Source organism: Mustelus asterias, chromosome 3, assembly GCF_964213995.1.
Source record: "Mustelus asterias chromosome 3, sMusAst1.hap1.1, whole genome shotgun sequence".
Taxonomy (NCBI): domain Eukaryota; kingdom Metazoa; phylum Chordata; class Chondrichthyes; order Carcharhiniformes; family Triakidae; genus Mustelus; species Mustelus asterias.
Window position 1 is genome coordinate 36,819,590 of NC_135803.1, and position 26,557 is coordinate 36,846,146.

General features: G+C 42.9%; 1 protein-coding gene across 1 annotated transcript; it reads right to left on the minus strand.

Moving 5' to 3' along the window:
- Nucleotides 1–23,808: 23,808 nt before the first annotated feature.
- On the minus strand, nucleotides 23,809–25,906 carry LOC144483483 (transcription factor HES-1-B-like). Its single transcript, XM_078202179.1, has 4 exons — nucleotides 25,564–25,906; nucleotides 25,341–25,436; nucleotides 25,135–25,222; nucleotides 23,809–24,722 (listed from the first exon to the last, which is right to left on the minus strand). The coding sequence occupies exons 1-4, from the start codon at nucleotides 25,669–25,671 to the stop codon at nucleotides 24,088–24,090; spliced, it is 927 nt and encodes a 308-aa protein (XP_078058305.1). The 5' UTR covers nucleotides 25,672–25,906; the 3' UTR covers nucleotides 23,809–24,087.
- Nucleotides 25,907–26,557: the final 651 nt, after the last annotated feature.

A 26,557-nucleotide genomic window follows, 5' to 3' on the forward strand; every position in this document is an offset into this window, starting at 1 on the left:
ATCATTCTCTGGCTTGGGGGGGGGAGGTGGGAGGAGGGAAGCGAGTAAGATGTATCTCTGGTTGGAGGTGGGGAGGACCGATTGCTCACTGGTGGGGGGGGGAGGCCAGATGGATCTCTGGTGGGGACGATGGGGGGTCCGCTGCCACTCTGCGGGGGATCAGTGGGAGGGAAGGGGGCAGGGGGTCGCAATCGGTCTGGGTAGCGAGGGGGGTGAGTGGATAAGGGGGAAAGTTATGTTGTGGGGGTGGGGTGATGTCTGTGGGGGCCATCACTCCCGGGCCGCTTTATCTGCTTTTTGCTTCTGGGAGCGATCTGACACGGGCGCACTTTTTCAAATTTTTTTCTAACTGCGCATGCACAGTTCAGAGCTCAGATCATTTCAGACGCGCTAAGCCCCGCCCACAGCGCAATTCAGAGCCGCAATTTTTTTTTCAGGCTGAGTGCGTATGGGGGCGCCTGAAAGCAGATTTCCAAGTCGGTTCGGAATTGCGCCCAGATACAGCACTTAGAATGAAAATGGTAAAATCAGGCCCTATGAGGCAATTTAGCATGGCCAATCAACCTAACCCGCACATCTCTGGAGTGTGGGAGGAAACCGGAGCACCCGGAGGAAACCCATGCAATAACGGGGAGAATGTGCAAACTCCACACAGACAGTGACCCAAGGCGGGAATTGAACCCAGGTCCCTGAAGCTGTGAGGCAGCAGTGCTAACCACTGAGCCACCGTGCCGCCCCCATTTTATTTGTTTTGATTTGATTTAATTTATTATTGTCACATGTATTAGTGTACAGTGAAAAGTATTGCTTCTTGCGCGCTATGTGGACAAAGCATACCGCACATAGAGAAGGAAAGGAGAGAGTGCAGAATGTAGTGTTACAGTCATAGCTAGGGTGTTGAGAAAGATCAACTTAATGCGAGGTACATCCATTCAAGAGTCTGAAGGCAGCAGGGAAGAAGCTGTTTAGGTGTTTCTTGACCGTCAGTGCCTCAGAGGGCTGTATTTCACTGCCCTTCCCCCACCAACCCTCCCATGCCAACTCCAGGCTTGTAGACTTCACTTACACCAGGAGAACAGGACCAGTCAAGATCATCAGTCATGAATTTCTCTGTCGTGGGCATCATCTAGTGTTCGTTGTCACTTTGATCTGAATAATAGAGAATGTGAACATTAATTAAATATTAATTGCATTTAATTATATGTCGGTGGTTGGCATTAACTGTGCATTAACAAAATAAAGTGATTTCAGGATCAGAATGTACATATTTGTATTGTGTATCTCTACAAATAAATGATCTTAAAAAGTAAGTAAAGATTGACTCTAGCTCTATAATTCACCAGCTGGCCTTCTGGTGTAGATAAGTGTATTGACTAAAATGCCTTTGCTCTATCTCAGCTATCCTTGTGAGACTATTGAACCTTTACTGGCAGATCTCGGGATGATAGAGATTGACTGTTTCTGTATTTCCCTCTGGAGAACCTACACCATTCTCTCCTGGGGCTTCCTGCCTTTAGTGCCCAAAGATCACGCATGGTTCAGTGGATAACACTCTTGCCTCTGAGTCAGAAGACTGTGACCCCAGAACTTGAGCACAACAAACAAGGCTGATACTCCAGTGCAGTAGAGAGGGAATGCTTGCACTGTCAGTGGTGTCGTCTGTCGGATGAGATGTTAAACTAAAGCCCCATCTATTCTCTCAGGTGGATGTAAATAATCTCATGTCACTATTTCAAAGAAATTGTGCAAGACATTGGTAAGGTCACACTTGGAATACTGTTTACAGTTCTGGTCACCCTATTATAGAAAGGATATTATTAAACTAGAAAGAGTGCAGAAAATATTTACTAGGATGCTACTGGGACTTGATGGATTGAGTTATAAGGAGAGGCTGGATAGACTGGGACTTTTTTCTCTGGAGCGTAGGAGGGTGATCTTATAGAGGTCTATAAAATAATGAAGGGCATAGATCAGCTAGATAGTCAATATCTTTTCCCAAAGGTAGGGGAGTCTAAAACTAGAGGGCATAGGTTTAAGGTGAGGGGAGAGAGATACAAAAGGGTCCAGAGGGGCAAGTTTTTCACACAGAGGGTGGTGAGTGTCTGGAACAAGCTGCCAAAGATAGTAGTAGAGGCGGGTACAATTTTGTCTTTTAAAAAGCGTTGAGACAGTTACATGGGTAAGATGGGTACAGAGGGATATGGGCCAAATGCAGGCAATTGGGACTAGCTTAGGGGCTAAAAAAAGGGGGGGCATGGAAAAGTTGGGTTGAAGGGCCTCTTTCCATGCTGTAAACCTCTATGACTAAGTCATGATGATGAGACTTCTATCTATGACTAAGAACATGGGAACGATCCCTGGTATTTTGGCCAATATTTATCCTTCAATTAACAATGCAAAATCTGATTATCTGGTCATTGCCACACTATTGTTTTTAGGTGTTTGCCATGTGCGATTTTGCTGCTGATTTTCCTCCGTTACAACAGTGACTACACTTCAGAAGTACTTTGTCAGCTCGAAAGTGCTTAGTGAAATCTAGTGGTTGTGAAAGGTGCTATATAAATGCAAGTGTTTCTTTTCTTTTCAACCTTCTGCTTCTGGTGAAGATATTTGCCAAAAGGACTATTGGGAATGCGCCCAAGAATCTGAGAGTCCTTCCAGCTCCCAACACCCCCGGGCTTCAGCCATTCTTCCAGAAATGTGATCCTTTTAAGCTGCAGCCTTTCACGTTTTAAAGTATGGTGCCTTCTTCCTCTCGCAGCTGCTGTAAGCCTATCAGGACTAGTCATCACTGCCCCAAACTACAAAGAAACTGCTTTGTAGAATTACATGGGGCAGCTGGAATTGCTGTTCTGCCGCTTACCCACCAACACAAGTGAAATCTAGATCCATGAGTCAATATGTACATTTGTTTACATAAATATAACCTGCAATGGATTAACAGGGAAGCAATTCAGTGCTTTTAATTATAGGTCAGAGGACCAAATTCCATTCTTGTAGATATTCCTCAGTTTAATTAAGTATTATACAGTGTGATGCTTTTTGCCCTTCTTCAAAGCATACCTTTCTTTCTTTAAAGTAATTAATTTACAATTTTGAAGGTATGCTTTCTGCATGTATTTCAGAATAGAATAGAATTTATTGCTTTCTTCCAGATGAATAATATTTCCATTTTCAAACAAATGCAAATTAAATTTCAATTTTCAACAAAGTGATGCAAATGAATACCAGACCGGAATGATTTCTCATGATCAAAGTCAATGGTAATACTAACCAAAATTTGGTATACCACATATACCAGTTTTAAACCAGCAAAGAGCAACTGAATAATTAAACAAATTGGTTAATTGAGATCTAGTGGTATGCAATAGCTTTCAATATTTGTTTCAGCCTTCTAGCTGAGTGCAATCTTGGCACGCGTTGGACCAAATCCACCTCTTTTTACAGGTTCAGCCTGACTTGCAATGTGTGGAAGAGCTCCAAGCATGGAATTATTATTCAGAGTTTATGGTTAGTTAGTGGGAAATCACGTGCAGCTTAAAAGCCTTCTGCAGGTTAAAGGCCCAGTGATATTTCTGCCTGTAAGTGTTGTGTTAGCAACGAAGCACCATGGCTTTCAAGTGCAGAAATTGACAGCTTGCTGGAATAAATGAGGCAGAGGAAGGAGGACTTTCCTCCTCATCGTTGGTCACTGTGTAATCGCATGCCATGTGGGCATGGCTTCTCTTGATGGCACAGTTGGGGAAAATTGTGTAGAGGTGAACCAAAAAGGCCCTCTTAGTGAAGCTTTATAGGCGAATAGAGTCCTGTGTATAGAGTCATATAGATGAAAGAAGCTCTGTATATAGAGCCGTATAAATCAGAAGTCTGTGTGGAGTTATGTGATCTCACTTTACTCAAACTGTTAAATCTCCTGAGAAAGGTAGCCAATGGCTGTCTACGCAGGTAAAAATGTATCTTCCTAGCTCCAAAAGATAATTGTGCAAATCTCAACTTTGCAAATATTTTTCAAACTGCGATTGCTTTCATTCCATAGGTGTTCCAGCAGTACAGGGAGCCACTGTGTTCCATTGAACAGGTAATGATTGGTGTTCTTCTCACAACTTTTTATCTTGTCCTTAGGCAGTTATTTAATTACGTTTAAGGAATTAACTAACCTAGCATAAATTTAATTTTCATGGAGTTTATTCCACAGTCACAACAATTAGAAAAAACAATTATTCCACAATTTTAGTAAAACTTGTCAATTATTTTCTCATATCCTCTAGTTCTATCACTTTAAATAATCTGATTAAATAATATCATTTACACTTTCATCAAATTGTGTCATCTGTCTTCAATGAAAATTTAAAAGCCCTAAACTGCCAAATCAATCTTGATTTTATTTTCTGTCCTTCTAGAACATTTTACTTGAATCTGCGTTGCCAAAATTGTGCACAGTGTTCCAAATAATTTCACCAAGGCTAGAACTTTCACTACTACATTACATAAAATTAACTTTGCTGTATATTTGCAACATGTTAGAAACAGCTGAGAAAATCTGTGTAAGTTTCCTAGCTAATTCTAAATGGTGTTGGGCACTGATTAAACGAACAATGCAGACAAGGCATGATTTGCTTAGCTGCTAGTACTGGAGGAATTAAGAAAGAAGAGGGAAAATGACCCCGAGAGAGTTCATGCTTTATGCTGCTTATGGTAAGGTTTAATGATAGTTTAACTGGGTGTTTTGATCATGCAGAATTGCGCTAAGTTCTCTTGATGCATTATAATTCACCTTTCGAAACAAATAGATGTTTATCTTCATGTGGGCTGCGAGGAAGAGATCATAGGTTTACAGCATTCATATTTGTAGATTTGTATCAATAGTGGTGTGACCTACTTCTGTTTGCAGTTATCCCAGAAGAGACAAGTTCATATATCTGATAGATATAATGCTCAGACTTTACCAAGAGCAACCGTTGCAAACAGTTACACCTGTGGTTCAATGCTCTGTTTTTTTAAAGTCCAATGCAAACATACATCAAAGGGCAAATATATCTTTGGTCTTTGTGTATTTATATCAAGATAAATAATGAAGATCCTTTTATCACTATCAGGATTCAATATCAGGGAATTCTACGAGAAATTAAAAATGATAATATTCTTTCAGAATATTATTAATTAACAAACTGACTTACAAAATTGTTTCTTATTGATATCATAAGGGGAACAATTCAACTGGCACCAAAGGCAGTCGTGTGTATAGGCCATGCATCCAATGATATCAGTGGGTGGCATGAGCCAAATTGACAGCTCATCAAAAAAGGGAGGGCAATTAGGCATTTAAAGATAATCTGCACCTTTTCACGAGGATGCACTTTGGTTGAATTTGAAGTTGATCCATAGTTGGAAAATGGAGGAGGCAGATTGAATGAGTGTTACAAGGCTATCATGATTTATAACACCATCCATGAAGTCCCCGTGAAGGAGCTTGCCAGGAGAAAGGAGGTACTGTTTCTCACAATGGGAAAAGATTTCCAAGGCAAATAACCCGGCAGCAGTGAACAGAGATGCCAGAGCATGTTAGTGCAAGGAGAATACACCTAGGACCTGTCTGCAGTGCCACGAAGGAGTCAGTGATCTGACCAGAACTTTTAAGATAAAATTCATACTCACCACTATTACTCTTTGCTTAACCCTGCACCTCATGTAGGCCCAGCACTTCCTTCCTCCTTTCCCATCATTCTCCTCCAAGTACAGTGGGATACTTCACTGAACCTCCATCTGCTATTACTTGCACTCTCTACACTTACTATTGTCTCTGTAATTATACTCTTCACTTCCCCAAGCTTATGACATATTTCATGCACCAAACATACTATTCAAGCCTTCTCACACAGATCTTCACCAATTTTCAATGGGCTACACACTAAAATACTCCCTTTCTTCTTGTAGGACAAGCTGCCACACAATATCAGAGAGAGGGCAAGACAGAGGAGAGTCAACATTCCTATAAGTGCTATTCCCAATGGAAGAGGCTGCAATTGAAGTAAGGGGCAGACGGTGGGTAAGTAACATTGCAATTGGTGAGGCTGGAGTATTTGTTCTACGGGTGGCTTGTCCACCCTGCCCTCTTTTTTCTTTCAATGTACTCTCTCCCTCACGTAAACTGCATGAAAAAGTCATGTCATTTTATGAACTTACCAGTCTCTGCTAGCCCTTACCACTAACTTGTCCCTCACATCTTTTTCCAGGGCTGTCATGAATCATTGGCCTAGCTGGAGCTGATGAAGAAGATGACAACCCTACTGAAGATATAACATGATGTGACCTTACCCTTGCAGATGCAAGTTCTGGTGCTTACAAACTTTAAAGGATACGCAGCAGCAAGTGTAGAGATATGGAAATAGATTTTAGATTGCAGAGGGCACAGGAGAGTGGTTTCAAATGCTCACCTATGGAAGCGGACTATTGACTATGCACCACTAAATGCTCAGTACTATTGAACTGTCTGCCAAAGGAGCTGTGCGCTGATTTCTAACCTCCCTTTCCATTCTGAAGTCCTTGAATATGTTGTTCCTTTCCAAATCTATGCCAATCATTTATGTAATTCAATCTTCCTCTCACCAGATTTCTGCACTGACACAGCAGTGAAGCAGCTCCTTTCAAAGTCACAAATGACATTCCATATATGACCATGATAAACAAGACTCCTCATCCTGCTGAAGTTATCTGCCACCTTTAAGATTGTTGAACTCACCACTTTCCTCTAACACGTCCCCTTGAATGTCCAGCTGTGTATAATCATACTGCCTGGGTTCCATTCCTACCTATCCAGCCATTGCCAGAGATCTCCTGGGAAAGTTTCACTTCCAGTTCCAGCCTCTGAGGGTGCCCTCGGCTCTCCTTTAGTTCTCATCTGCTCCTCAGCGACATCATCCCAAAATGCAACATCAAACTTCACATGTATAATGACCACACCCAGCTCTCCCCCACCACCACCTGGTTTAACCTTTCCTCTGCCTCTAGTGACTCTGCTTGTCCAACATACATGCCGAAATTCTACCGCCCCGTCCGCCACAGAATCAGAGCAGGCGAGGAGCGGACAATAGAAATGTCCGTTGACCTCGGGCGGGAATTTCCAGTCTCGCTCAAGCAAGACCGGAAAATCCCACCACAATATTGAATGACCAAAACCATTGTCTTCAGTCCTCACCACAAACTCCATTCCCCAGTTACGGACTCCAAGCCTCTCCCTAACCACTTCCTGAAGCTGAAACAGGCTGTTAGCAACATTGTTTTCCTCTTTGGCTTTATGCCCAAGACTACTTTTCAGCTGCGCAGAACACAATACTAGCTACTAACATGTATTTGGTGTGGCTTGAAACAACTTAGCTAATGATTGCCTCCACGATTCGGAGATATTTGCTTTTCACCTGCTACCTGTCACTGATCCTGTTGTGAATAATATAAAGTCACCGTGCCACAAACACAAACATCTCCCTTTCACTCCATCACACAAAGTTTGATGAATTGACAGTATCAAACATACGTTAAAGACTCCTCCTTTCATGTGTATCTATTTGAGACAATCAAATGATTTACTTTTTATTTAAAGTCAATCTCTTCATCTCTGTTGAAGTTTTATCTCTACGTCAATAGACATGTCTTAGTTCATAGAAATCATAGAAACCCTACAGTGCAGAAAGAGGCCATTCGGCCCATCGAGTCTGCACCGACCACAATCCCACCCAGGCCCTACCCCCACATATTTACCCGCTAATCCCTCTAACCTACGCATCCCACTACTCTAAGGGGCAATTTTTAACCTGGCCAATCAACCTAACCCGCACATCTTTGGACTGTGGGAGGAAACCGGAGCACCCGGAGGAAACCCACGCAGACACGAGGAGAATGTGCAAACTCCACACAGACAGTGACCCGAGCCGGGAATCGAACCCGGGACCCTGGAGCTGTGAAGCAGCAGTGCTAACCACTGTGCTACCGTGCCGCCCAATAGTTGCTCAATATTGTCCCACAATCATACTGCATCATGTTGTTACACTTCTAAAGTCAATACCACCCTCTTCCCCATCGTCCTTCCCCGCCGCAACATATTTTCTTGGTGTATAATTACTAAAGAGTAATCAGCAATCCAAAAATTTAATAATTTATCAATAAAAAAGCTTATGCTTGACCTTCCATTGACACACCCATGTCTGTATTTAAAAATCCAGCTACAGAATCATGTTAATGTGTATGTATCATGCAAATTTTAAAAACCACCTATTCTGGTAAGGCATTCATAATGCAATTTTTAATTATTGTGAACAATAAAGAAGCTTTATAGAATTATGCTTAGTAGGTATGCAAAGAATATCAAACAATCGAACAGACCTTTATTTGACAAAATTATTCGAGAGCACTTAGTATTACTACAACTAACGTAACAATACCTTAAGGTAGCAATCAAGTTATTGAAAAGCATTAATTCCACTGTAGAACAACTAATCATCTGTAGAATTAAACTGTGTGGGTGCCTAGGGTTTGATATTGATTTTGATCTTTAACTTTAATCTAAGTCACACAGAACACATCTATGGGTTTTACTGATTGAGTTCATTAGGTGCCAATTGGGGTGCTGAAATCGCAATGTTCCTGGGCGAGGAAGATAATTAGCAGCCAAGTTCCTGCTCTTCATAACTATCTAATGATCTATTTTGGTAAGTGTATCTGTGGTTGTCAGGCAAGAATGGACTAAGAGAGACTAAGTTAGTTAGGATCGTATTCATTGAAGTTTAGAAGAGTGAGAGGGGATCTCATAGAAATGTATAAAATTCTAACAGAGTTAGACAGGGTAGATTCTGAAAGAATGGTCCCGATGGTGGGGGAGTCCAGAACTAGGAGTCATAGTTTGAGGATAAGGGGTAAAACTTTTAGAACTGAGGTGAGGAGAAATTTCTTCACCCAGACTGGTGAATGTCAATTCATCAAACTTTGTGTGATGGAGTGAAAGGGAGATGTTTGTGTTTGTGGCACAGTGACTTTATATTATTCACAACAGGATCAGTGACAGGTAGCAGGTGAAAAGCAAATATCTCCGAATCGTGGAGGCAATCATTAGCTAAGTTGTTTCAAGCCACTTCCGTGGAGAATAATTGAGGCCAAAACGTTGTGTGATTTCAAGAAGAAATTAGATCTGGCTCTTGGGGTTAAAGGGATCAAGGGATATGAGGAGAAGGGGGCATCAGGATATTGAATTTGATGATCAGCCATGAATGGTGGAGCAGGCTCTAAGGGCCAAATGGCTTCTTGTTTCTATGATAGACTCAGGATGAGCAATGATAATTTCTGTAAGGTTATGCTTACATATCAAGAATAACCAAAAGCTATCTCACTCCTATCTTTAACTAACTTCATTTCCAGACACTATTCATTCCATTCCTCACATATAGCAACGTTCCTTCCCAAACATCCCTCTCTTCCACGGATGATCACACAAGCCGCAAGAGGTCAAAAACATATTAATTATGATCCAGAATGATTGACTCTCACCTATTATGTGCTGTTATCATTTTTAATTTGATTTATTAATGTCACATGTATTAGTATACAGTGAAAAGTATTGTTTCTTGTGTGTTAAACAAACAAAGCATACTGCACATAGAGAAGGAAAGGAGAGGTGCAGAATGTAGTGTTACAGTCATAACTAGGGTGTGGAGAAAGATCAATGCGAGGTAGGTCCATTCAAAAGTCTGATGGCAGCAGGGAAGAAGCTGTTCTTGAGTCGGTTGGTACGTGACCTCAGACTTTTGTATCTTTTTCGTGACAGAAGAAGGTGGAAGCAAGTATGTCCGGGGTGTGTGGGGTCCTTGATTATGCTGGCTGCTTTCCTGAGGCAGCGGGAGGTGTAGACAGAGTCAATGGATGGGAAGCTGGTTTGCGTAATGGACTGGGCTTCATTCACGATCCTTTGTAGTTTCTTGAGGTCTTGGAAAGAGCAGGAGCCATACCAAGCTGTGGTACAACCAGAAAGAATGCTTTCTATGGTGCATCTGTAAAAGTTGGTGAGAATCGTAGCACTGTCTAGAGGCTTTAACAAACTATAAAAAGTCCATTTTCACTGGAATCCTCTTCCAAGATAGATCGCACTCTGAGCAAATCAAAATATTCAGCTGAACTCATTCTCTGCTTCCTCAGTTTATGTGGGACCTCACTCATGATGGAGTTCTAATGGGAAACCAGTCCACTGTTTGCAGTCTGTTAACAAATTTGTTATCCATCTTCCCATTTAACTGTCCCTCAATATCCACACACACCATAAGACTCATTTTGACACACAGATCATCATGCTGCAGCTTTTCAAAAGTCTTTTACAAATCCAAGTTGATGATGTCTATCAAATCTTCTTGGTTGCTTTTTGAATTACCTTCATAAAAATGTGGATCAAGTTTGTCAATTTTGAACTCATTTTCTGAAGTTTTTCTTTCAGCTCCTGTAAATTTCAAATGTTCACTCATAATATTCCACATGATATTATCTTTCTCATCAAAGAAGTTAGGGGGAGGCAGTGGCATTGTAGTTGTCATTGGGTTAGTAATCCAGGGAACCAAGATAATGCTCTGGGGACCTGGGTTTGAAGCCAACCATAGCAGATGGTGAAATTTGAATTCAATAAATATCTGGAATTAGAGGTGTAATGATGATCATGAAACCATTGCTGATTGTTGTAAAAAAAATCTGGTGCACGAATGTCCTTTAGTGAAGGAAATCTGTCATCCTTACCTGATCTGGCCTACATGTAACTCCAGATCCACAGCAATGGATTAATTGTCCTCAGGAATGGGCAATAAATGCTGGTCCAGCCACCAGGCCCACATCCCATGGATGAATGAAAAATAAAACACTGGGTCTATTGCTACAGGATTAACTTTCAAACAAGGGGACAATGTCCCCCTTGACATGATCCCAGTTTTCAATGAGCTATTGGAAGTATCACACAAGATACCAATATTCTGACATCTCATCCTACTGCTTGAGTTCTTTTAATTTAGCCAGTACCTTTGCATTTGGAATCAGTCAGTCTGATCTGCTAGGTAAGGGATCGATGCAACCGTTAGACCAACAGGCAGTATGGATGCTGGCAATCTACACAGCAGGTGTAGATCCTGACAAACAGGCACTTCTTTAATAACCTTCATTTTGGGTTTCAGATTATAATCTTGGCCCAGACCTCCAGGTGGGTCCCTCAACTCTTTGAGTTTCAGCAGACATTGTCCTGCTGAATCATTATTGGTGCATGCATTGTATGACTATTTACAGTACCACAGTCCTGTCCACGGTAGATGCCTCATTGTTTTAGAAGATACTCAACCATCCTAAATTAACCTATTTGTTGTTAAAACTTCAAATATTTGCCTGAGGGATACCTTTGCAAATTCTCTTAATGTGTGTTTTGCCTTTGCTCTGCAATGCAGATACTGTATTGAAAGCAATTCTACAGTTTACAGAGTAGAGAGCTTATTTTCATCTAGATTTTTACATTTTGAAAACATTCATGCAGTTAAATGTTCCAAGTAGCTCCACGGGCAATTCTGTAACATTAGCATTTAGGGATCTAACAACCTTTCACAATGTTTTCACTTTGCAACCAAAGAACTTTGAGCGAGTAATGAACTGCTTGTTCCTTGGCTAACTATTCCTTGTAAGAAGTCTCACAACACCAGGTTAAAGTCCAACAGGTTTATTTGGTAGTAAAAGCCACTAGCTTTCGGAGCGCTTAGGGAGCAGCGCTCCGAAAGCTAGTGGATTTTGCTACCAAATAAACCTGTTGGACTTTAACCTGGTGTTGTGAGACTTCTTACTGTGTTTACCCCAGTCCAACGGCAGCATCTCCACATCATAACTATTTCTTGACATTGTTTTTATTCCATAAGGTGAAAGACCAAATATGAACAGACTTCTTTGTTCAACTGCTGTTTTAAATGCGAAAGAGAAGTTTGTGATATAAACGGTCATAATTTTTACTAATATCAACTGTTTTGTGTGTAACAGCTTCATAGGAGAGTGTAACAAGACGTTTGCACAATGGGAGCGAGAAGTTACATTATATCGACAAACAGCTGAAAATTTGCTCTGTAACTTGAAACTTTCCTTTGTGTAAAAACCCTCACTCAATCGCCCGCCTATCTAGCACAGGGCTATTGCACATTCAAGTGTAGCTGCAACAGACCTAAGAGTGGTCCAAAATGATTGTTGAAAGCGGATAGCAATGGATAGGAAAGTGACTCCGGGAAATTGGGTTTGAATTTTAAAAAAAGACTTGAACGGATAAAATAGTCAAGCAATGAGATGTTTTCTTTTTTTTAGCTTAGGATGCTGGCAATCGAAGAAAACTGCAGAGGAAAAAAAGTGAACAGCTGGATATACGGAATATACCGCCACCTAGTGATACTTACCTAGATTAGTGACTTAATATCATTCACAATGCATATGCAGTTTGGGAATGAACATATTTATATATAAATATTTCATATCATATAAATTTCTGTGTTATCATAGATATTCCACTACAAAAGCGTAAACAATATACTTTGTCGACAGTGTTTAAATTGCTATGGAACAGAAATAGATGGGTCAGAAATTCGCTCTACAAAACAAATAAACATGAGCTTATTTCCAAATGATCACGCCCCAATACCTATTCTATTAATATATATGTGTGCAATTAAACTGTTCGCAAATGAACTTTTTGTAACCTGTCGTCAAATTTCACGGTGAAAAAACGGTGTTCGTTTGTGGCTGCTGATTCATTGTTGACCGCGGTTATTGACAGCCAACTCGCTGGGCTAGTTACCTTGGATATACTAGCCTGTGTTCCAGCTTTATCTCTTTTCCGAAAGGCTGCGGGACTTTATTACTTGCCCAGCTGGCGGGAACTCTCCCGCTTCTATAATTAGATCTCTAACAACTCCAACCGTGGGAATAGAACAAAAAATATACCACAAGCAGCTAATAGATTGCACCAGTTGCGGCGTACTGTCTGGGGGGTTGGAAGAGATGGTGTCGTTTGCAGCTCCCACACCTGCTGCACTCTCCAACTTGGAAATCGTTGAATACCGTTACGGCAAAGTTTATTGTTCCGACTTGAATTGATTTTTTTTAAGTTACGGCGCGAACACCAAGATGTGTCGAAGGAGGTGTCTCCCAATGAACTAGGAATTAGCATAAAAATAGACAGCTTGCCTTATTTGCCTTGGTCAAACCAAAATATTAGACTGGTGGGGGAGGGGGTTACGAATTATTTATATACTTGTATTGAACCATCTATATTTATGTGTATATATTTAATAAAATTCCATCAGGCGATCTGTTTGAAAATCAAGAGTTTTATAAGCACTAAGTTATGGGAGAATACAGTATACTGATTTCAAAACTTATTGTCACTCATTATCAAAACGTGAGCAAATTGTAAATAAATGTGCCTTTTATATGTGTAAAGGTTTATTTACGGATGAAAGTAGAATGTATAGTAATGGTTCTGACCCCAGATTGGGGGGGGGGGGGGGCGGAGAGAGACAGGACTGGCAATTAATATGATGCAGAGGCGAGATTGTTCTAGTTGAATCTGTAAGTACGCATGCAATTGTTTTTTTTCTAATGCAGGCAACCAAAAATTGAACAAATAACATTCAGACTACTACTTTTAAGGATTTGGAGAGCTCAGATAAGAATTTCCGGATTAAATGTATGTGTGTGTGTGTTCCCGGGCAACATGCGGAAGTGTTTCAAATGACCATTGCCCCGGGGCACTGAATGGCATATTAACATGAAACGGCGTTAAATAATATCAGTGAAAGTGCAGCAGGGTGGGGTGAGTTATGCCAGGAGTGATGTGCCTGTAATATGCTATCAATTAGACTGCGCTCCTGACACGATGTTTGCGGGATGTGCCAGTCTGGGTCTTTTATGTTCATTCTGTGCTTCCCGCGGTGGATCAAAGCCCTGCCAGAAATGCCTCGTCTATCAAACGCGTTACAATCCATCGGCAGCTCCGGAGGAAAGGGGGGGGGGGGGGGGAAGTTGTGTTGAGTTTCACTTTAAAACCTGCTTCAGCCCATCTCGCCATCCTTCCAAGGGACAGCATTTGCTCAGTGAAATGATTTGGATGTCAGCGCGGCAGTCTCGCTGCATTCACTGGGCTCTGCTGCACTGTGTGGTTGTGATCTGTCTCTGAGCTGGACTCTGTCACCAGGCGGCATCCGGCCGCATGGAGGGCGCACTGGCTTCGTGCGTTCAACCTACCGCCGGGAGCCACTCGGGCTTCCCCTGGGTCCTAACGCCAAACGCAGTCTCAGCAGGCATTAACTTTGTCAAGACTGAGTGGTGTATAGTTTACTGTGTGGCGCTGAGAGTGTATGATAGCCCTTTCAACTTTTACATTCCCCATCAGGATAAAATCGCAAATATGAATGATGGTCGCCTGTCGTGGAATCATAGAATCCCTGCAGTGCAGAAGAGGCCATTGGGCTCATGAAGTCTGCACTGACTCTCTGACAGAGTACCTGATGGGGCGGCACAGTGGCACAATGGTTAGCACTGCTGCCTCACAGTGCCAAGGACCCAGGTTTGATTCCCGGTTTGGGTCAATGTCTGTGTGGAGTCTGCATGCTTTCCCCGTGTCTGTGTGGGTTTCATCCGGGTGCTCGGGTTTCCTCCCACAAGTCCAAAGATGTGCTGGTTAGGTGCATTGACAGTGCTAAATTTGCCCTCAGTGAACCCGATCAGGCATCAGAGTGTGGCAACAGAAGAGGATTTTCACAGTAACTTCATTGCAGTGTAAGCTTACTTGTGACTAATAAATAAACTTTACCCAGACTCCCACCCCCATCCTATCCCCATAACCCCATACACTTCCCATGGCTAACCCATGAACATCTTGGAACACTAAGGGACAATTTAGCATGGCCAATCCACCTAACCTGCACATTTTGGACTGTGGGAGTCCCAGAGAAAATCCACGCTGGCACAGGGAGAACGTGCAAACTCCATACATGATGTGGAGATGCTGGCATTGGACTGGGGTGGGCACAGTAAGAAGTCTCACAACACCAGGTTAAAGTCCAACAGGTTATATATGGAATCACGAGCTTTTGGAGCACTGCTCCTTTGTCACTCACCTCTGAAAGCTCGTGATTCCCAATAAACCTGTGGGACTTTAACTTGATGTTGTGAGACTTCTTACTGTGCAAACTCCACACAGTCACCCAAGGCTGGAATTGAACCTGGGTCCCTGGAGCTGTGAGGCAGCAGTGCTAACCACTGCGCCACCGTGTAGCCCTTGGAGGGAAAGTAAATTTGGCGCAAATCTAACAGCATCCTGGTATGGACTGAATGGACCGAATGGCCTGTTTCTGTGCCGCATGTCTATTTAATCCCCTGTGTACTTTCTCTTTCAGATGACTAGTATAGTACATAAAATACTTGGTTATTGCAGCTTAATTTGCTCAGCAGGTGTTACTGACCTTATTTACGATTTCTCAAGTGAACTAATGATCACACAATGATGTCAAAATCTTAACATATTTGTAATTTTACTGCTGTCCTTTTCTTATCGTTAATTCTGTCCAAATAGTTTAATCACACAGTACATGTTAAATCCTTACAACATTGCAAATGTATTGCTTCACTTATATTGTAGCTACGCATCTTAGATTGGTATTTTTGAGTCAGATCTGCAGCTGACAGACCAGTGCTTTATTTCTGACTGCACGTTGCTTCAGGTAATTCTGACATCGTTGGCAGAGGAAATCTTGGTATCTGTTCTTGGGCTTATGTACAATTCTACTCTCCAACCAACTATTTTTGAAAGATATGAACAGGAAGAACCCTGTGTTAGGGGCGGCACGGTAGCACAGTGGTTAGCACTGCTGCTTCACAGCTCCAGAGACCTAGGTTCGATTCCCAGCTTGGGTCACTGTCTGTGTGGAGTTTGCACATTCTCCTTGTGTCTGCGTGGGTTTCCTCCGGGTGCTCTGGTTTCCTCCCACAGTCCAAAGATGTGCGGGTTAGGTTGGATTGGCCATGCTAAAAAAAAAAATGGCCCTTAGTGTTCTGAGATGCGTAGGTTAGAGGGATTAGTGGGTAAATATGTAGGGATATGGGGGTAGGGCCTGGGTGGGTTTGTGGTCGGTGCAGACTCGATGGGCCGAATGGCCTCTTTCTGTACTGTAGGGTTTCTCTGACTTCTCTGATTTCAACCATCTTAACTTAAATCTCAAACATTGGGAAATTTGCTTAGTTACCAGGAAGTCCCATAGATAACCTGGACACTTTTAAAACGCATCTTCACATTGGCATGTGTTTTGCTGTGCCCGAGTGTAAACTTCAAGTGCTGCCCCAAGACCAAGACCCTCTTTTCATTCATGGGCTGTGGGCATTGCTGGCTAAGCCAGCATTTATTGTCCATCCCTAATTTATCTTGAGAAGGTGGTGGTGAGCTGCCTTTTTGAACTGCTGCAGTTCATGTGGTCTAAATCCACAGTGCTGTTAGGAAGGGAGTTCCAGGATTTTGACCGGGTGACAGTGAAGGAATGATGATACCAACTCCAGATGGTGAGTGACTTGGAGGAGAACTTTCAGGTGGTGGTGTTCCCATGTGTCTGCACTGAGGAATCCGATCAGACTGCTAAGACAGGACAAAGTCCTTAATTTTTATACCAGTGCCCGCAGTTAAATCATTAAAACTTGAGTTCAGCTGCAATTATTGCACCAGTATTCATGGGTGAGATGGTATTTAGGTCTGAATGTTTGGTCGCACTGATGGAAGCAGTGCTCCATTCTATTCTAAAACCCAAATTACCATCATACGAGTAGATTTTTTAAATGAGTTTGTGGGATGTGAGTATCGCTGGAAAGACCAGCATTTATTTTTGATTCCTAATTGCCCTTGAGACCATATCTGCCATTACTCCACACACACACCAGTTTCAGAGGAAAGTGAAGTGTCCAGTGTGTAAAGTCCACTGCACCACAACACACACACACACTGAAATGTATTTATTGCTCTGTGTCTACAATTTGTTTACCTGTGTGCATCTACTAACCTCAGGGACAGGATCAGATTGTACTACAGGTAAATTCAAGCAGAAAGATAGTTAGAACCACGGGACCATTGAAAAGTTATGGTGCAGAAAAAGGCCATTCAGCCCACTCTCTGTGCCGTCCAGGATATTTTGACAAAAGTTTGCATATTAATTCTGAAACATGTTAACTTCCTTCCATTCGCCTAGCAGGCCAAACTTCCTCTAAGGCTGCCCCGATCCTGAACTCACATCTTTCTCCAGTTTTTTCCCTATCTCCCCTCATGACCTCACTGAGCTGATCTTGTCTGTGGGGGAACCTCCTGTTCCCTCTACTCTATTCCCAATAAGCATTTGGCCGTGCAATTCCCTTTGCTAATTCCCAGTCCAGTTGATAGTTTAGTAGTTTTCTCTCCTCAGGTACTGTCCACTCTCCTTCAAATGTAATATGTTCACCCCTCTCGAAACAAGAAAGCCTTGAGCCCACCCATGCAAACTATTACTCGATCTCCCACCTCCCTTTTCTCTCTAAAATTCTTGAACATCTTGCCAATTCCCAAATTTGCGCCCATCTTTTCTGGAACTCCATGTTTAAAATCTTCCAGTTAGGTTCTACCTTAACCCTAGGCCCCAGAACCGAAACAGCTCTTAACAATGTCACAAATAACTTTATATGTGACTATGACAATGGTAAAATATCCCTCCCTGTCCTTCTTTGCCTTTCTGCACCTTGATATGGTTGACAACACCAGACACATCCAATGCACCTCCAGTGTAATCCCGCTGGGTGAAACTGGTTCCATTCTTACCTATCCTGTCATAGCCAGATGATCACCTGCAGTGTCTCACTGTTACCTCTGATGTCTGTCAGCGATCTTCTGGGAGGCAGCCTAATTGAAAGGGAAACATGGTGTCCTGTGGCCATAGCTGTGGCCTCCTCATCCCCACAGTACCCAGTACCAGTGAGAGTCAGGAACTTAAAGAGGCCTCAATACCTCCCACCACCCCATGGCCAGCTGCTGGCAAGTCACCTCTGGGTACCTGGTGACCTTTGGCTTTAGTGAGGTGCCATCTGCAATCTCAGCAATGTTCATAATTTGCCTATAATTTGGCATTTAATTACCCTGTGCTGTCAGGCAGATAGTTCTTGCCTCTGGTGAGATTGGCTGGAGGCAGAAACTCATTGGTCTACTGGCCTGGTGCAATAATTTCAAAGCTTCCTCCCAGTCCCAACTTCAAGCCCCCTCTGGAGGATAAGGGAGATTCACCCATTAACTTTGTTTCTCCCTCCAAACATGAAAGCTGCTGAATATTTCCAGAAATTTCTGTTTTTATTTCAGATTGGTAGCATTGGCTGGTATTTTGCTTTTGCCTTTCTGCCTTCAGCCGACTAAGCATTAGAGTCTTTCACAGCCTCTATAAAGCCTATAGCTTTAGCTTTTAACAGCATTTGTTGTTAGTTGCACAGGCAGTAAACAATGAAGCACAATGTTGCCATTCAGTTTGATTCCAAATTGAGCTTTTCTAATTCTGCACACAGTTCTTCACCAACTTTATTATCTTCCACCGTTGGGATGTTGCTTGCTTGTGGGCTTATTTCACCCATTGTTGTTAAACTCTTTACCTCTGGCTTTATCACCTTGGCATTGATTTCTCAACTTCTCGTCTTACTGAGAGCCTCACCTTCACATTTCACAACCTCCACTAACTCCCTACTGTACAAACTCCTCCTTATATTCACTTCTGTCCTTTCCAAGTTCTACTGGCTCCCTGTGACCTAGTGAATTAAATTTAAGTTCCTATTTTTGTTGTTAAAACGCTTTAAGCTCGTACATTTGAGAAATCTTCTCCCACATTATGTTACAGCCGACACCCTCAGTTCTTTTAATTCAAGTTTGCTACTTATCTCCTGCTCCCTTTACTTTATTGCTAAAGGTTCATCCTTCAGCCCAGGCTGCAGAAATTCACTGGAAGCATATTACCTTGATAACTCTTTTCCTGCCTTCAACTCTGAAAAAAAGGAAACTATCTTCATGTCAAAATTCCTTAATTTATTGCTGGGTATCCATAAAAATGCTCTGATGTTCTGATCTACAAGTGGCCTATCTAAATATAAATGATTACTGGCTCTAATTTATAAATACAATCTGAATTTCATTAACAGTAATATGACAAGTGATATGGAGAAGACACCTTCTGTTTGCTATTTGTAGTAAATTTGTAAATGTGTTTATGGTTTCGCTATACATGACATACAGAGGAAATCCTCCTATCATATGTCTGCTGGGATTAGAAATTCATCAGCAGAGACAGGGATGGTGGCACCCCTGACGGCTGGCTAAATAAATGCAAGGTGTAATATGGCACACAGATGTAGAGAGCTGAACATTCCAGCTTATACCTCTGGTCTGTGCTGTATCAATTGATCTGACTATCTGAGTCCCTGAGAATCAAAGGAGATAAATTAATCAATTGCTTGCTTTTGGTCATTATACAGGACCCTCACTGGAAAGTAATCAGGTGTGGGTATCCAATGAGGACAGGATTGAATTCAGCTCCAATGCAATGGTTGAATATCTTATCAACTGACACAGTGCAGGCTCACATAAAAAGAATAGTCATAAAGTGCCAGAGGGGTTGCCAATATCTTTGGAACCTGGCTTGAAAGATTCCCTTCAAAAACATTAGGTAGTAAATTAAATACAAAGGGTAAGGTGGTAAAGAATGTGAGTGACATCAATTATCACCTTTTAACTTAAACTTAAATTTTCTGATAAACTACACCATATAGATTAAACATTTTGATCATTAGCAAATATAGAATCCTTACAGTGCAAAAGGAGACCATTTGGCCCATCAAGTCTGCACAGACCACAATCCCACCCAGGCCCTATCCCCTTAACCCCATCCATTTACCCTGCTAGTCCCCCTAACACTGAGGGGCAATTTAGCATGGCCAATCAACCTAACCTCTACATTGTTGAAGTGTGGGAAGAAACCAGAGCACCCGGAGGAAAACCACACAGACACGGAGAGAATGTGCAAACTCCACACAGACAGTGACCCGAGTCCGGAATTGAACCCGAGTCCCTGGCACTGTGAGGCAGCAGCTAACCACTGTGCCACCATGCCGCAATTAGGTTAGGTTGATTGGCCATGCTAAATTGCTAAATTGACCCTTGGTGTCATGAGAACTGGCAGGGTACATAGTTGAGGTTATGGGAATAGAGCCTGGGTGGGATTGTTGTTGGTGCAGACTCAATGGGCCAAATGGTCTCCTTCTGCACTGTAGGGATTCTATGAATTTAAAGCTACATGAAATTACATAAATGGCATTAACATTTTCACTATGTCTCTTAGGTTTCCTCCATAAAGCAGGAATTGAGTATTTCTTTCTATATGGAGATTGTTTTGACAGTTCACACAATTCAAATTTACTCCAAACATCCTGCAAAGAAGATACTTGGAGACTGGTTTTGACAGTTCGGTAGCACAATATGTCCAGGCTATATATAAAAAAAGATTATGCCGAGTTACAGTGACATTTCATTGCATAATACAATAAACAGCAAAACAGTCATACATGTCACAGAAATAAAACGGTTTGGAAATTGAATATATCCTTAAATGGAACAAATGCAACATTATAATTGTTGTTATTCTTCAGGGACTTTCATCCACGCAGTGATCTTTCTTTGTGGAAATAGTTTTTGACTGTTACATTTTTTGAACAGAATTATTTATCCTTCCGGTCATTGGCGATGTTGTCTGCTCTTTTCACTGCTCACATTCAGGAGTATTGACACAGCAATTTCATTCTATTGACAGTGTAAACGCTCTGAGGTTGTAACTGATATAATGCACTCTCCTGTTTCACTTACCCCAGACTTAAGGCCTATTATTTATCTTAACGGATCTATAAGCAGTACAGTACTGACTTTAAAAAAAAGCACAGAACCATGAAAGGACTCAACAAGTTTTTGTGTTCATAGTCGTCTCTAGCATGAAACAATGCAGCATCAATAATACGCCAGGTTACCATTAGCAACCTCTAACCTGTGTGGCCGGGTGTGTGTGTGTGGGAGAGAGCTTGGCTTCCTTCATGAGGTTTATAATACAGGCAGTTTGAGGGACTGAAAGGGGAACCGCGGCTAATCCTAAAGTCTGTGTGTACTCTGAAAGTATCTATTCGATCCCATTAAAAGTTTAATATGTGGCACTTAAAAATATACACAAGATAGCTGTAATACGTTGAAAACGGTGACCCAATATCTTTGTTTTCAGATGGAAACGCATTACAGTAAACACTGTCTTAAAAAGCTTATGTCTTAAATAAATATAGTTTGATGTCTGAGATATTCCCCAGGCAGTTCTGAGAGGCATTAGGACCAAGAGGCAGGCTCTCTCCTTCGGGAGGACTAACTCGTGTGTCAGAAACGCGCGATCCAACATTCTCCGAGTGACTGGCAACATGCCGACTGCAAAGGGTTCGCTTCTTTCTCACGACCTTTCAGGTTTCTGATGTCATCTGGGAGCTATTCATTTCCTGCCAGAAGCTTTGCCTGCAAACCACCTTGGCCGCAGTGAAGCCCAAGGCTTGGTACGAATTCAGCTAAATCATAAGCTGCTGTCCGAGTACAATAAAAGCAGAAATAGATTGCACCATATGGTAGCACTTAGCGCCAAGAGGGAGGCAAGGCTACACTTCACATGTGCAAGGAGTGTGGGAAAAGTTAATTGACATTAGTGACAACCTCCAGCCAATTTATGATGTCCAATTTAACCATATGATTGCAACACTGACCAAACTATTAAAAAGCCAGGAGTCTAATTTTACCCGCCGATTGATATATTCTGTGATATCGTCTCATGTCAGGTTCAAACATAATTCTCTATCTTTTGGGTCTAAAGTTACCTAAGAAACATTTAACAAGATGTGAGCAGGTTCAGAACTGTTTCTTTCTTGTAATATTGTATAGCTGTGCAGGTAGCTCGCCAGATCAGCGTTATTCACATTTCCAAACTTCTTCAGCAGAGGGGAAGCATCCAGACCACATATACGTTTGTTCAAAGGGGTGTAAAGGTCACGCCAAAGAAAAAAAACTTTTGAATTAAAAGGTTTTACTGGAGTTTGCATGCCCTGACACCACTTGTGTGTAATGATACCGCGAATTTCCTGATTTTTAAGACCGATCCGTGTGTAATCAGGTGTTGTGTTTAACATAATACGGCTTCGGTGTGATAACTGCGCACTCCCTCTGAGCTGTAACACAATGGGGCTTGTTTTCTTTATAGTGATTGTTCTTTCCCTGATCGACAAGTTATAGTCCACCGGGAGCCTGAAATGGTCCTGGACATTTACCACAATGATGAGATCAAGTCGTCAGGAATAATATGGCAGAGTATCGGGTTGATTTGCCCGCATAGTTTATATTGTGTTGTCGGCTAAACCACATGAATAGCACTTTAAACACCTGGGGCTCTTAGAGAGATTAGCCTGTTTTTGTAACTTTCACACAAAACAAACTTTTTTTTCTCCAAAAAAACCCTGCGAGTTTCAACTAACTGCAAACGCTAATATGTCTGTCTCGCATTTTTCTCTCTTTGTCTCGTTTCTCCTTGTCCCCCCACCACCTGGGTACATGATCAACCACCTGCGTTACCAGGCAAAATACAACAAGTCTTGTGGTAGGAACTCGACAAATTCCCCACAGAATCTGTGACTGTTTAAAACTGCCTTTTCTGGCCGATGCTTGTAAGGGGCGAAACCCGATACCGAGGACAGATTTCTCGACATCTGATCGTAGAGTTCACCACACAAGAATTTCGCATAATTAAGGACCCCTTTTTGTCATTCCTCGACAAAAGGACAAATCAGGCGCCAAATTTAAAATCCTAGGAGGCTGGGCCGGTGTTTAGATGCAAGAGGCCTTTTAACTCCCCTAAATTCTGATGGAATATTGCAGGGAAAAAATAAACCCCAGTGGCGTTATCACTCTTTAATAGCAAAGTAAGATTCACATTCTTCTGTTCCTTTTCATTGCCCACTTTCTAATTTTAAAAAAAGGGATAAAGGGAACAGGTGGGGAGGTGGATTTGAGGTGGGGAGGTGGATTTGAGACCAGGAAGCGATTAGCCATGATCTGATTGAATTCCCACTCACCTGAAGAAGGGGCTCAGAGCCTCGACAGCTTGTGTGGCTTTTGCTACCAAATAAACCTGTTGGACTTTAACCTGGTGTTGTTAAACTTCTTACTGAATGACGGAACAGGCTGGAAGGTCTGAATGTGCCTTCTTCTGCTCCTAATTCCTATGTTCCACTTTGGCCCCTCTCCCGCCAGACCTTTTGTCATGTAATCTCCCCTGTCTCCAGCGACCATCCATCCCTTTTGTTCTTTTTTCCCACCTTCCCCCAATTCATTTGCTTAAAACCGAGTATATTTCACATTTTTCCCAACTGAAAGATGATGCACCTTGGTTTCTCTCTCCACAGATGCTGCCTGACCTGCTGAGTATTTCCTTGTGATTATTTCAGATTTGAAATACCCGCAATCTTTTACTTTGGGACCAAAGTAAGGTTTTGGGTCACTGCCCATCCCACCCCACCCCCACCCCCCCCCCCCCCCCACTCCTCCCGCCTCCAATCTCTTTATGGAGAGTTGGCTTTGGGTTTTCATAACACCATTCACAACCTTTCCTTGGGCGTTCAGGTTCTTGCTCAGAGACAGGCAAACACGGGGACATTTTAGAAATGTTAGTTTTCTTTTTATTTCAAATATAAATCTTCCAAAACAAAGAGAATGAACTTTATTTTTAAGAGCATTCAGTTTATCTTTGGCATTTCAGTACATCATAGAAAAATGGACATCTTAATAAAGACAAATGCATTGCGATCTGAACAATCTAAGTATGTACAAATATAGTGCATAATATTGACATTGCTATACAATCCTCTACTGGGCTTGAAAAAGAAAGTCCTCTTTTAATAAAAAGTTTCCAGTCACTTGTTTTACGAGAAATGGCTCGGTTACCAGGGTCTCCAGACGGAATCTGAGGAATCTGTCGGTGGGCCCACACTGACAGCAGTGGTAGCAGCCGAGAGTGGAAGCGGCAAGCCGGTAGCTGGAGTGTTGCCAGACTGCTGGATGGGGCTCCTGCTGGCTGGGGAGACGGCAGAGGGCAATGCACTCACGTTGGTATTGGCGTACAAAGGGATGACCGGCCCCGCCGTTAGCTGTCCATTGGGTCCAAAAGCCGTGTTCGGAATGAGGAATGCAAACTGACCGTCTGATGCTGGCACCAGCTGGAAGCCGCCGTAGACTTTGGTGGCAGCGGCGGGCATTGCCTCGGCAGCAGCCAGTTTGCAGGGCATGTTAACTCCGTTGAGGGGCAGCCCGTTGCCCCCTGATCCCGGGAGCTGGACGTGCAAGGGCTGTCCGAAAGCAGCGTGGGAGCCTCCGCTCACAGCCGGGCTGGGAGGCGGCTGGGCGTAGTTCATGGCGTTAATCTGGGACATGCAGTTCGCCAGATGACTGAGGAGTCTGGTGCGGACTTCTGTATTAACCCCTTCGCAAGTGGACAAAAATCTGGTCACTTCGTTCATACACTCGCTGAAACCTGCTCGGTATTTCCCCAGAACTGTTGGATCTGTACTCAAAGCAGCTAAAGTGTTTTTAAAAAACAAGAGAAATTAATAATCTCATTTGATTGTCCTGTCTCTTTAAGTTTCAGTAATTGATTGATAAGACAGTTTGCTATGCCTATATTATTCGCATTACACAATTACATCTTCCCTGAGTAATCGCACAACTATTTAAATAGCTTAGAAATATATTTGGCTTCACTTATGCGTCACCAAATGAAACAAATCGATAAGTGAACGTTGGGAGAATGATTTGAGACGCGGCCAGTTTGGAGGAGGGAGGATAGAAACAGTCGCCAAGTTAGAATCTATAAATAACCCAGACCGTGGGAAGCTCTGACTTTCGCCAAGTCAGTGAAATGTTACCGAATACCAGCCAGACCACAGGCGGAAGTTCGAAAGACAGCGATAAATTGTGAATTAAGCACTCACCAGTCATTTGGACGCGCTGCAGATTTCGGAGATGTTTCACTGTCATTTCCAGAATGTCAGCCTTTTCCAACTTTGAATGTCTCGAACTCTGTAGGAATATATTTGGCACAGATGAGGGGAGGCTACAGACACACACTGCACTAACTCACTGCCTCCTGACACCGCACACACAGTTAACGCACACACGCACAGGATGAGATACTTACATCTTTCTTCAGCGCGTCCAGAATCAGCGTTTTAAGTTGACTCAAACTTTCATTTATTCTAGCCCGGCGCCTCTTCTCCATAATTGGTTTGGATGACTGGAGAGGGGAGGGGGTGGGGGAGGAAAGAGAAAGGATGTTTCATTTAGTAACAGGAACATAAGTGTTGTATTTAGTATATGATTTCTAACACAGAGAGATACAACAGTGGGCACAAAGTATTTACCTTCCGATTTTCAGAAGCAGTTTTTGGCTTATCTGGTGTGGCGTTTAAACTAGCTGGGGTAGCAGCCACAGGGGAAGAAGACGATTTCTCCATTATATCTGCTGGCATTTTCTTTTTTTTTAGGAAAAAAAAGGAGTCCAGCAGATTTGTATTAGAAGCGAATCCTTACGACCTGTAGCTTTAAAAGAAAATAGTTTGTCTTCTTTCCGCGTCTTGTAAGCTGCGAGTTTATTTCCAAGGCGGCCGGGGCACTTTAATTGTATTTTATATATATATATCTCTCTCTCTATGGCTTTGGTGGTGTTATTATCAGTGATGTGAATGCAGGATGGTCACTGTGTACAGATCAGCTCTGGCCGCCTCTTTATATATCTGGGATTGCACGCGAACGGCTCGTGTGAAACTTCTCAAAGTTTCTTTCCCACACTAACTTGTGACCAATCAGAGCGCGGCACACACGAGCCCGGCCCCGGGGCGCGCGACGCTGCAGCTCCTGGTGGACGGCGCGCCGCGATTGGCTGCGAGGCGGCGGGGCGAGTGTCCAATAAGCACGCGGCAGTCCGCCCGGGCCAGCTGTCAATCAAAAGGTGAGGGGGCGTGGGGGGGTGGGGGGGAGGCGGTCTGACGTCTGTCGGCATGCGCGAGCTCCATTATCAGGTGGGAGCACGTGCCAAGTGGGTGGGGGGGGGAGGAGGGAGGGGGGGGAGGAGGACAAGCCTGGGAAAACCACGCCCCCCTCTCCCTGCCTGCTCCCCGGGAGTAGGCCGCTTGTACATATTGCAGTGGTTGCTGCACGCTCTGGGGGAAAGTGCTGAGGAGGTGCCGTACCGCAAGGCTGCAGAATGATGGCGCTGCTGAGCCGCACTCTTGCACTGATGTGTCACATTGATGTGTGACACAACGCTGTCAGCAGCGTTCGTGCTGCTCGGGACCCCCCTGGACGCGTGGCAAAAGCCAGCAGCAACAGCAAGGGGCACGCTGCGCCAGGAGTCGG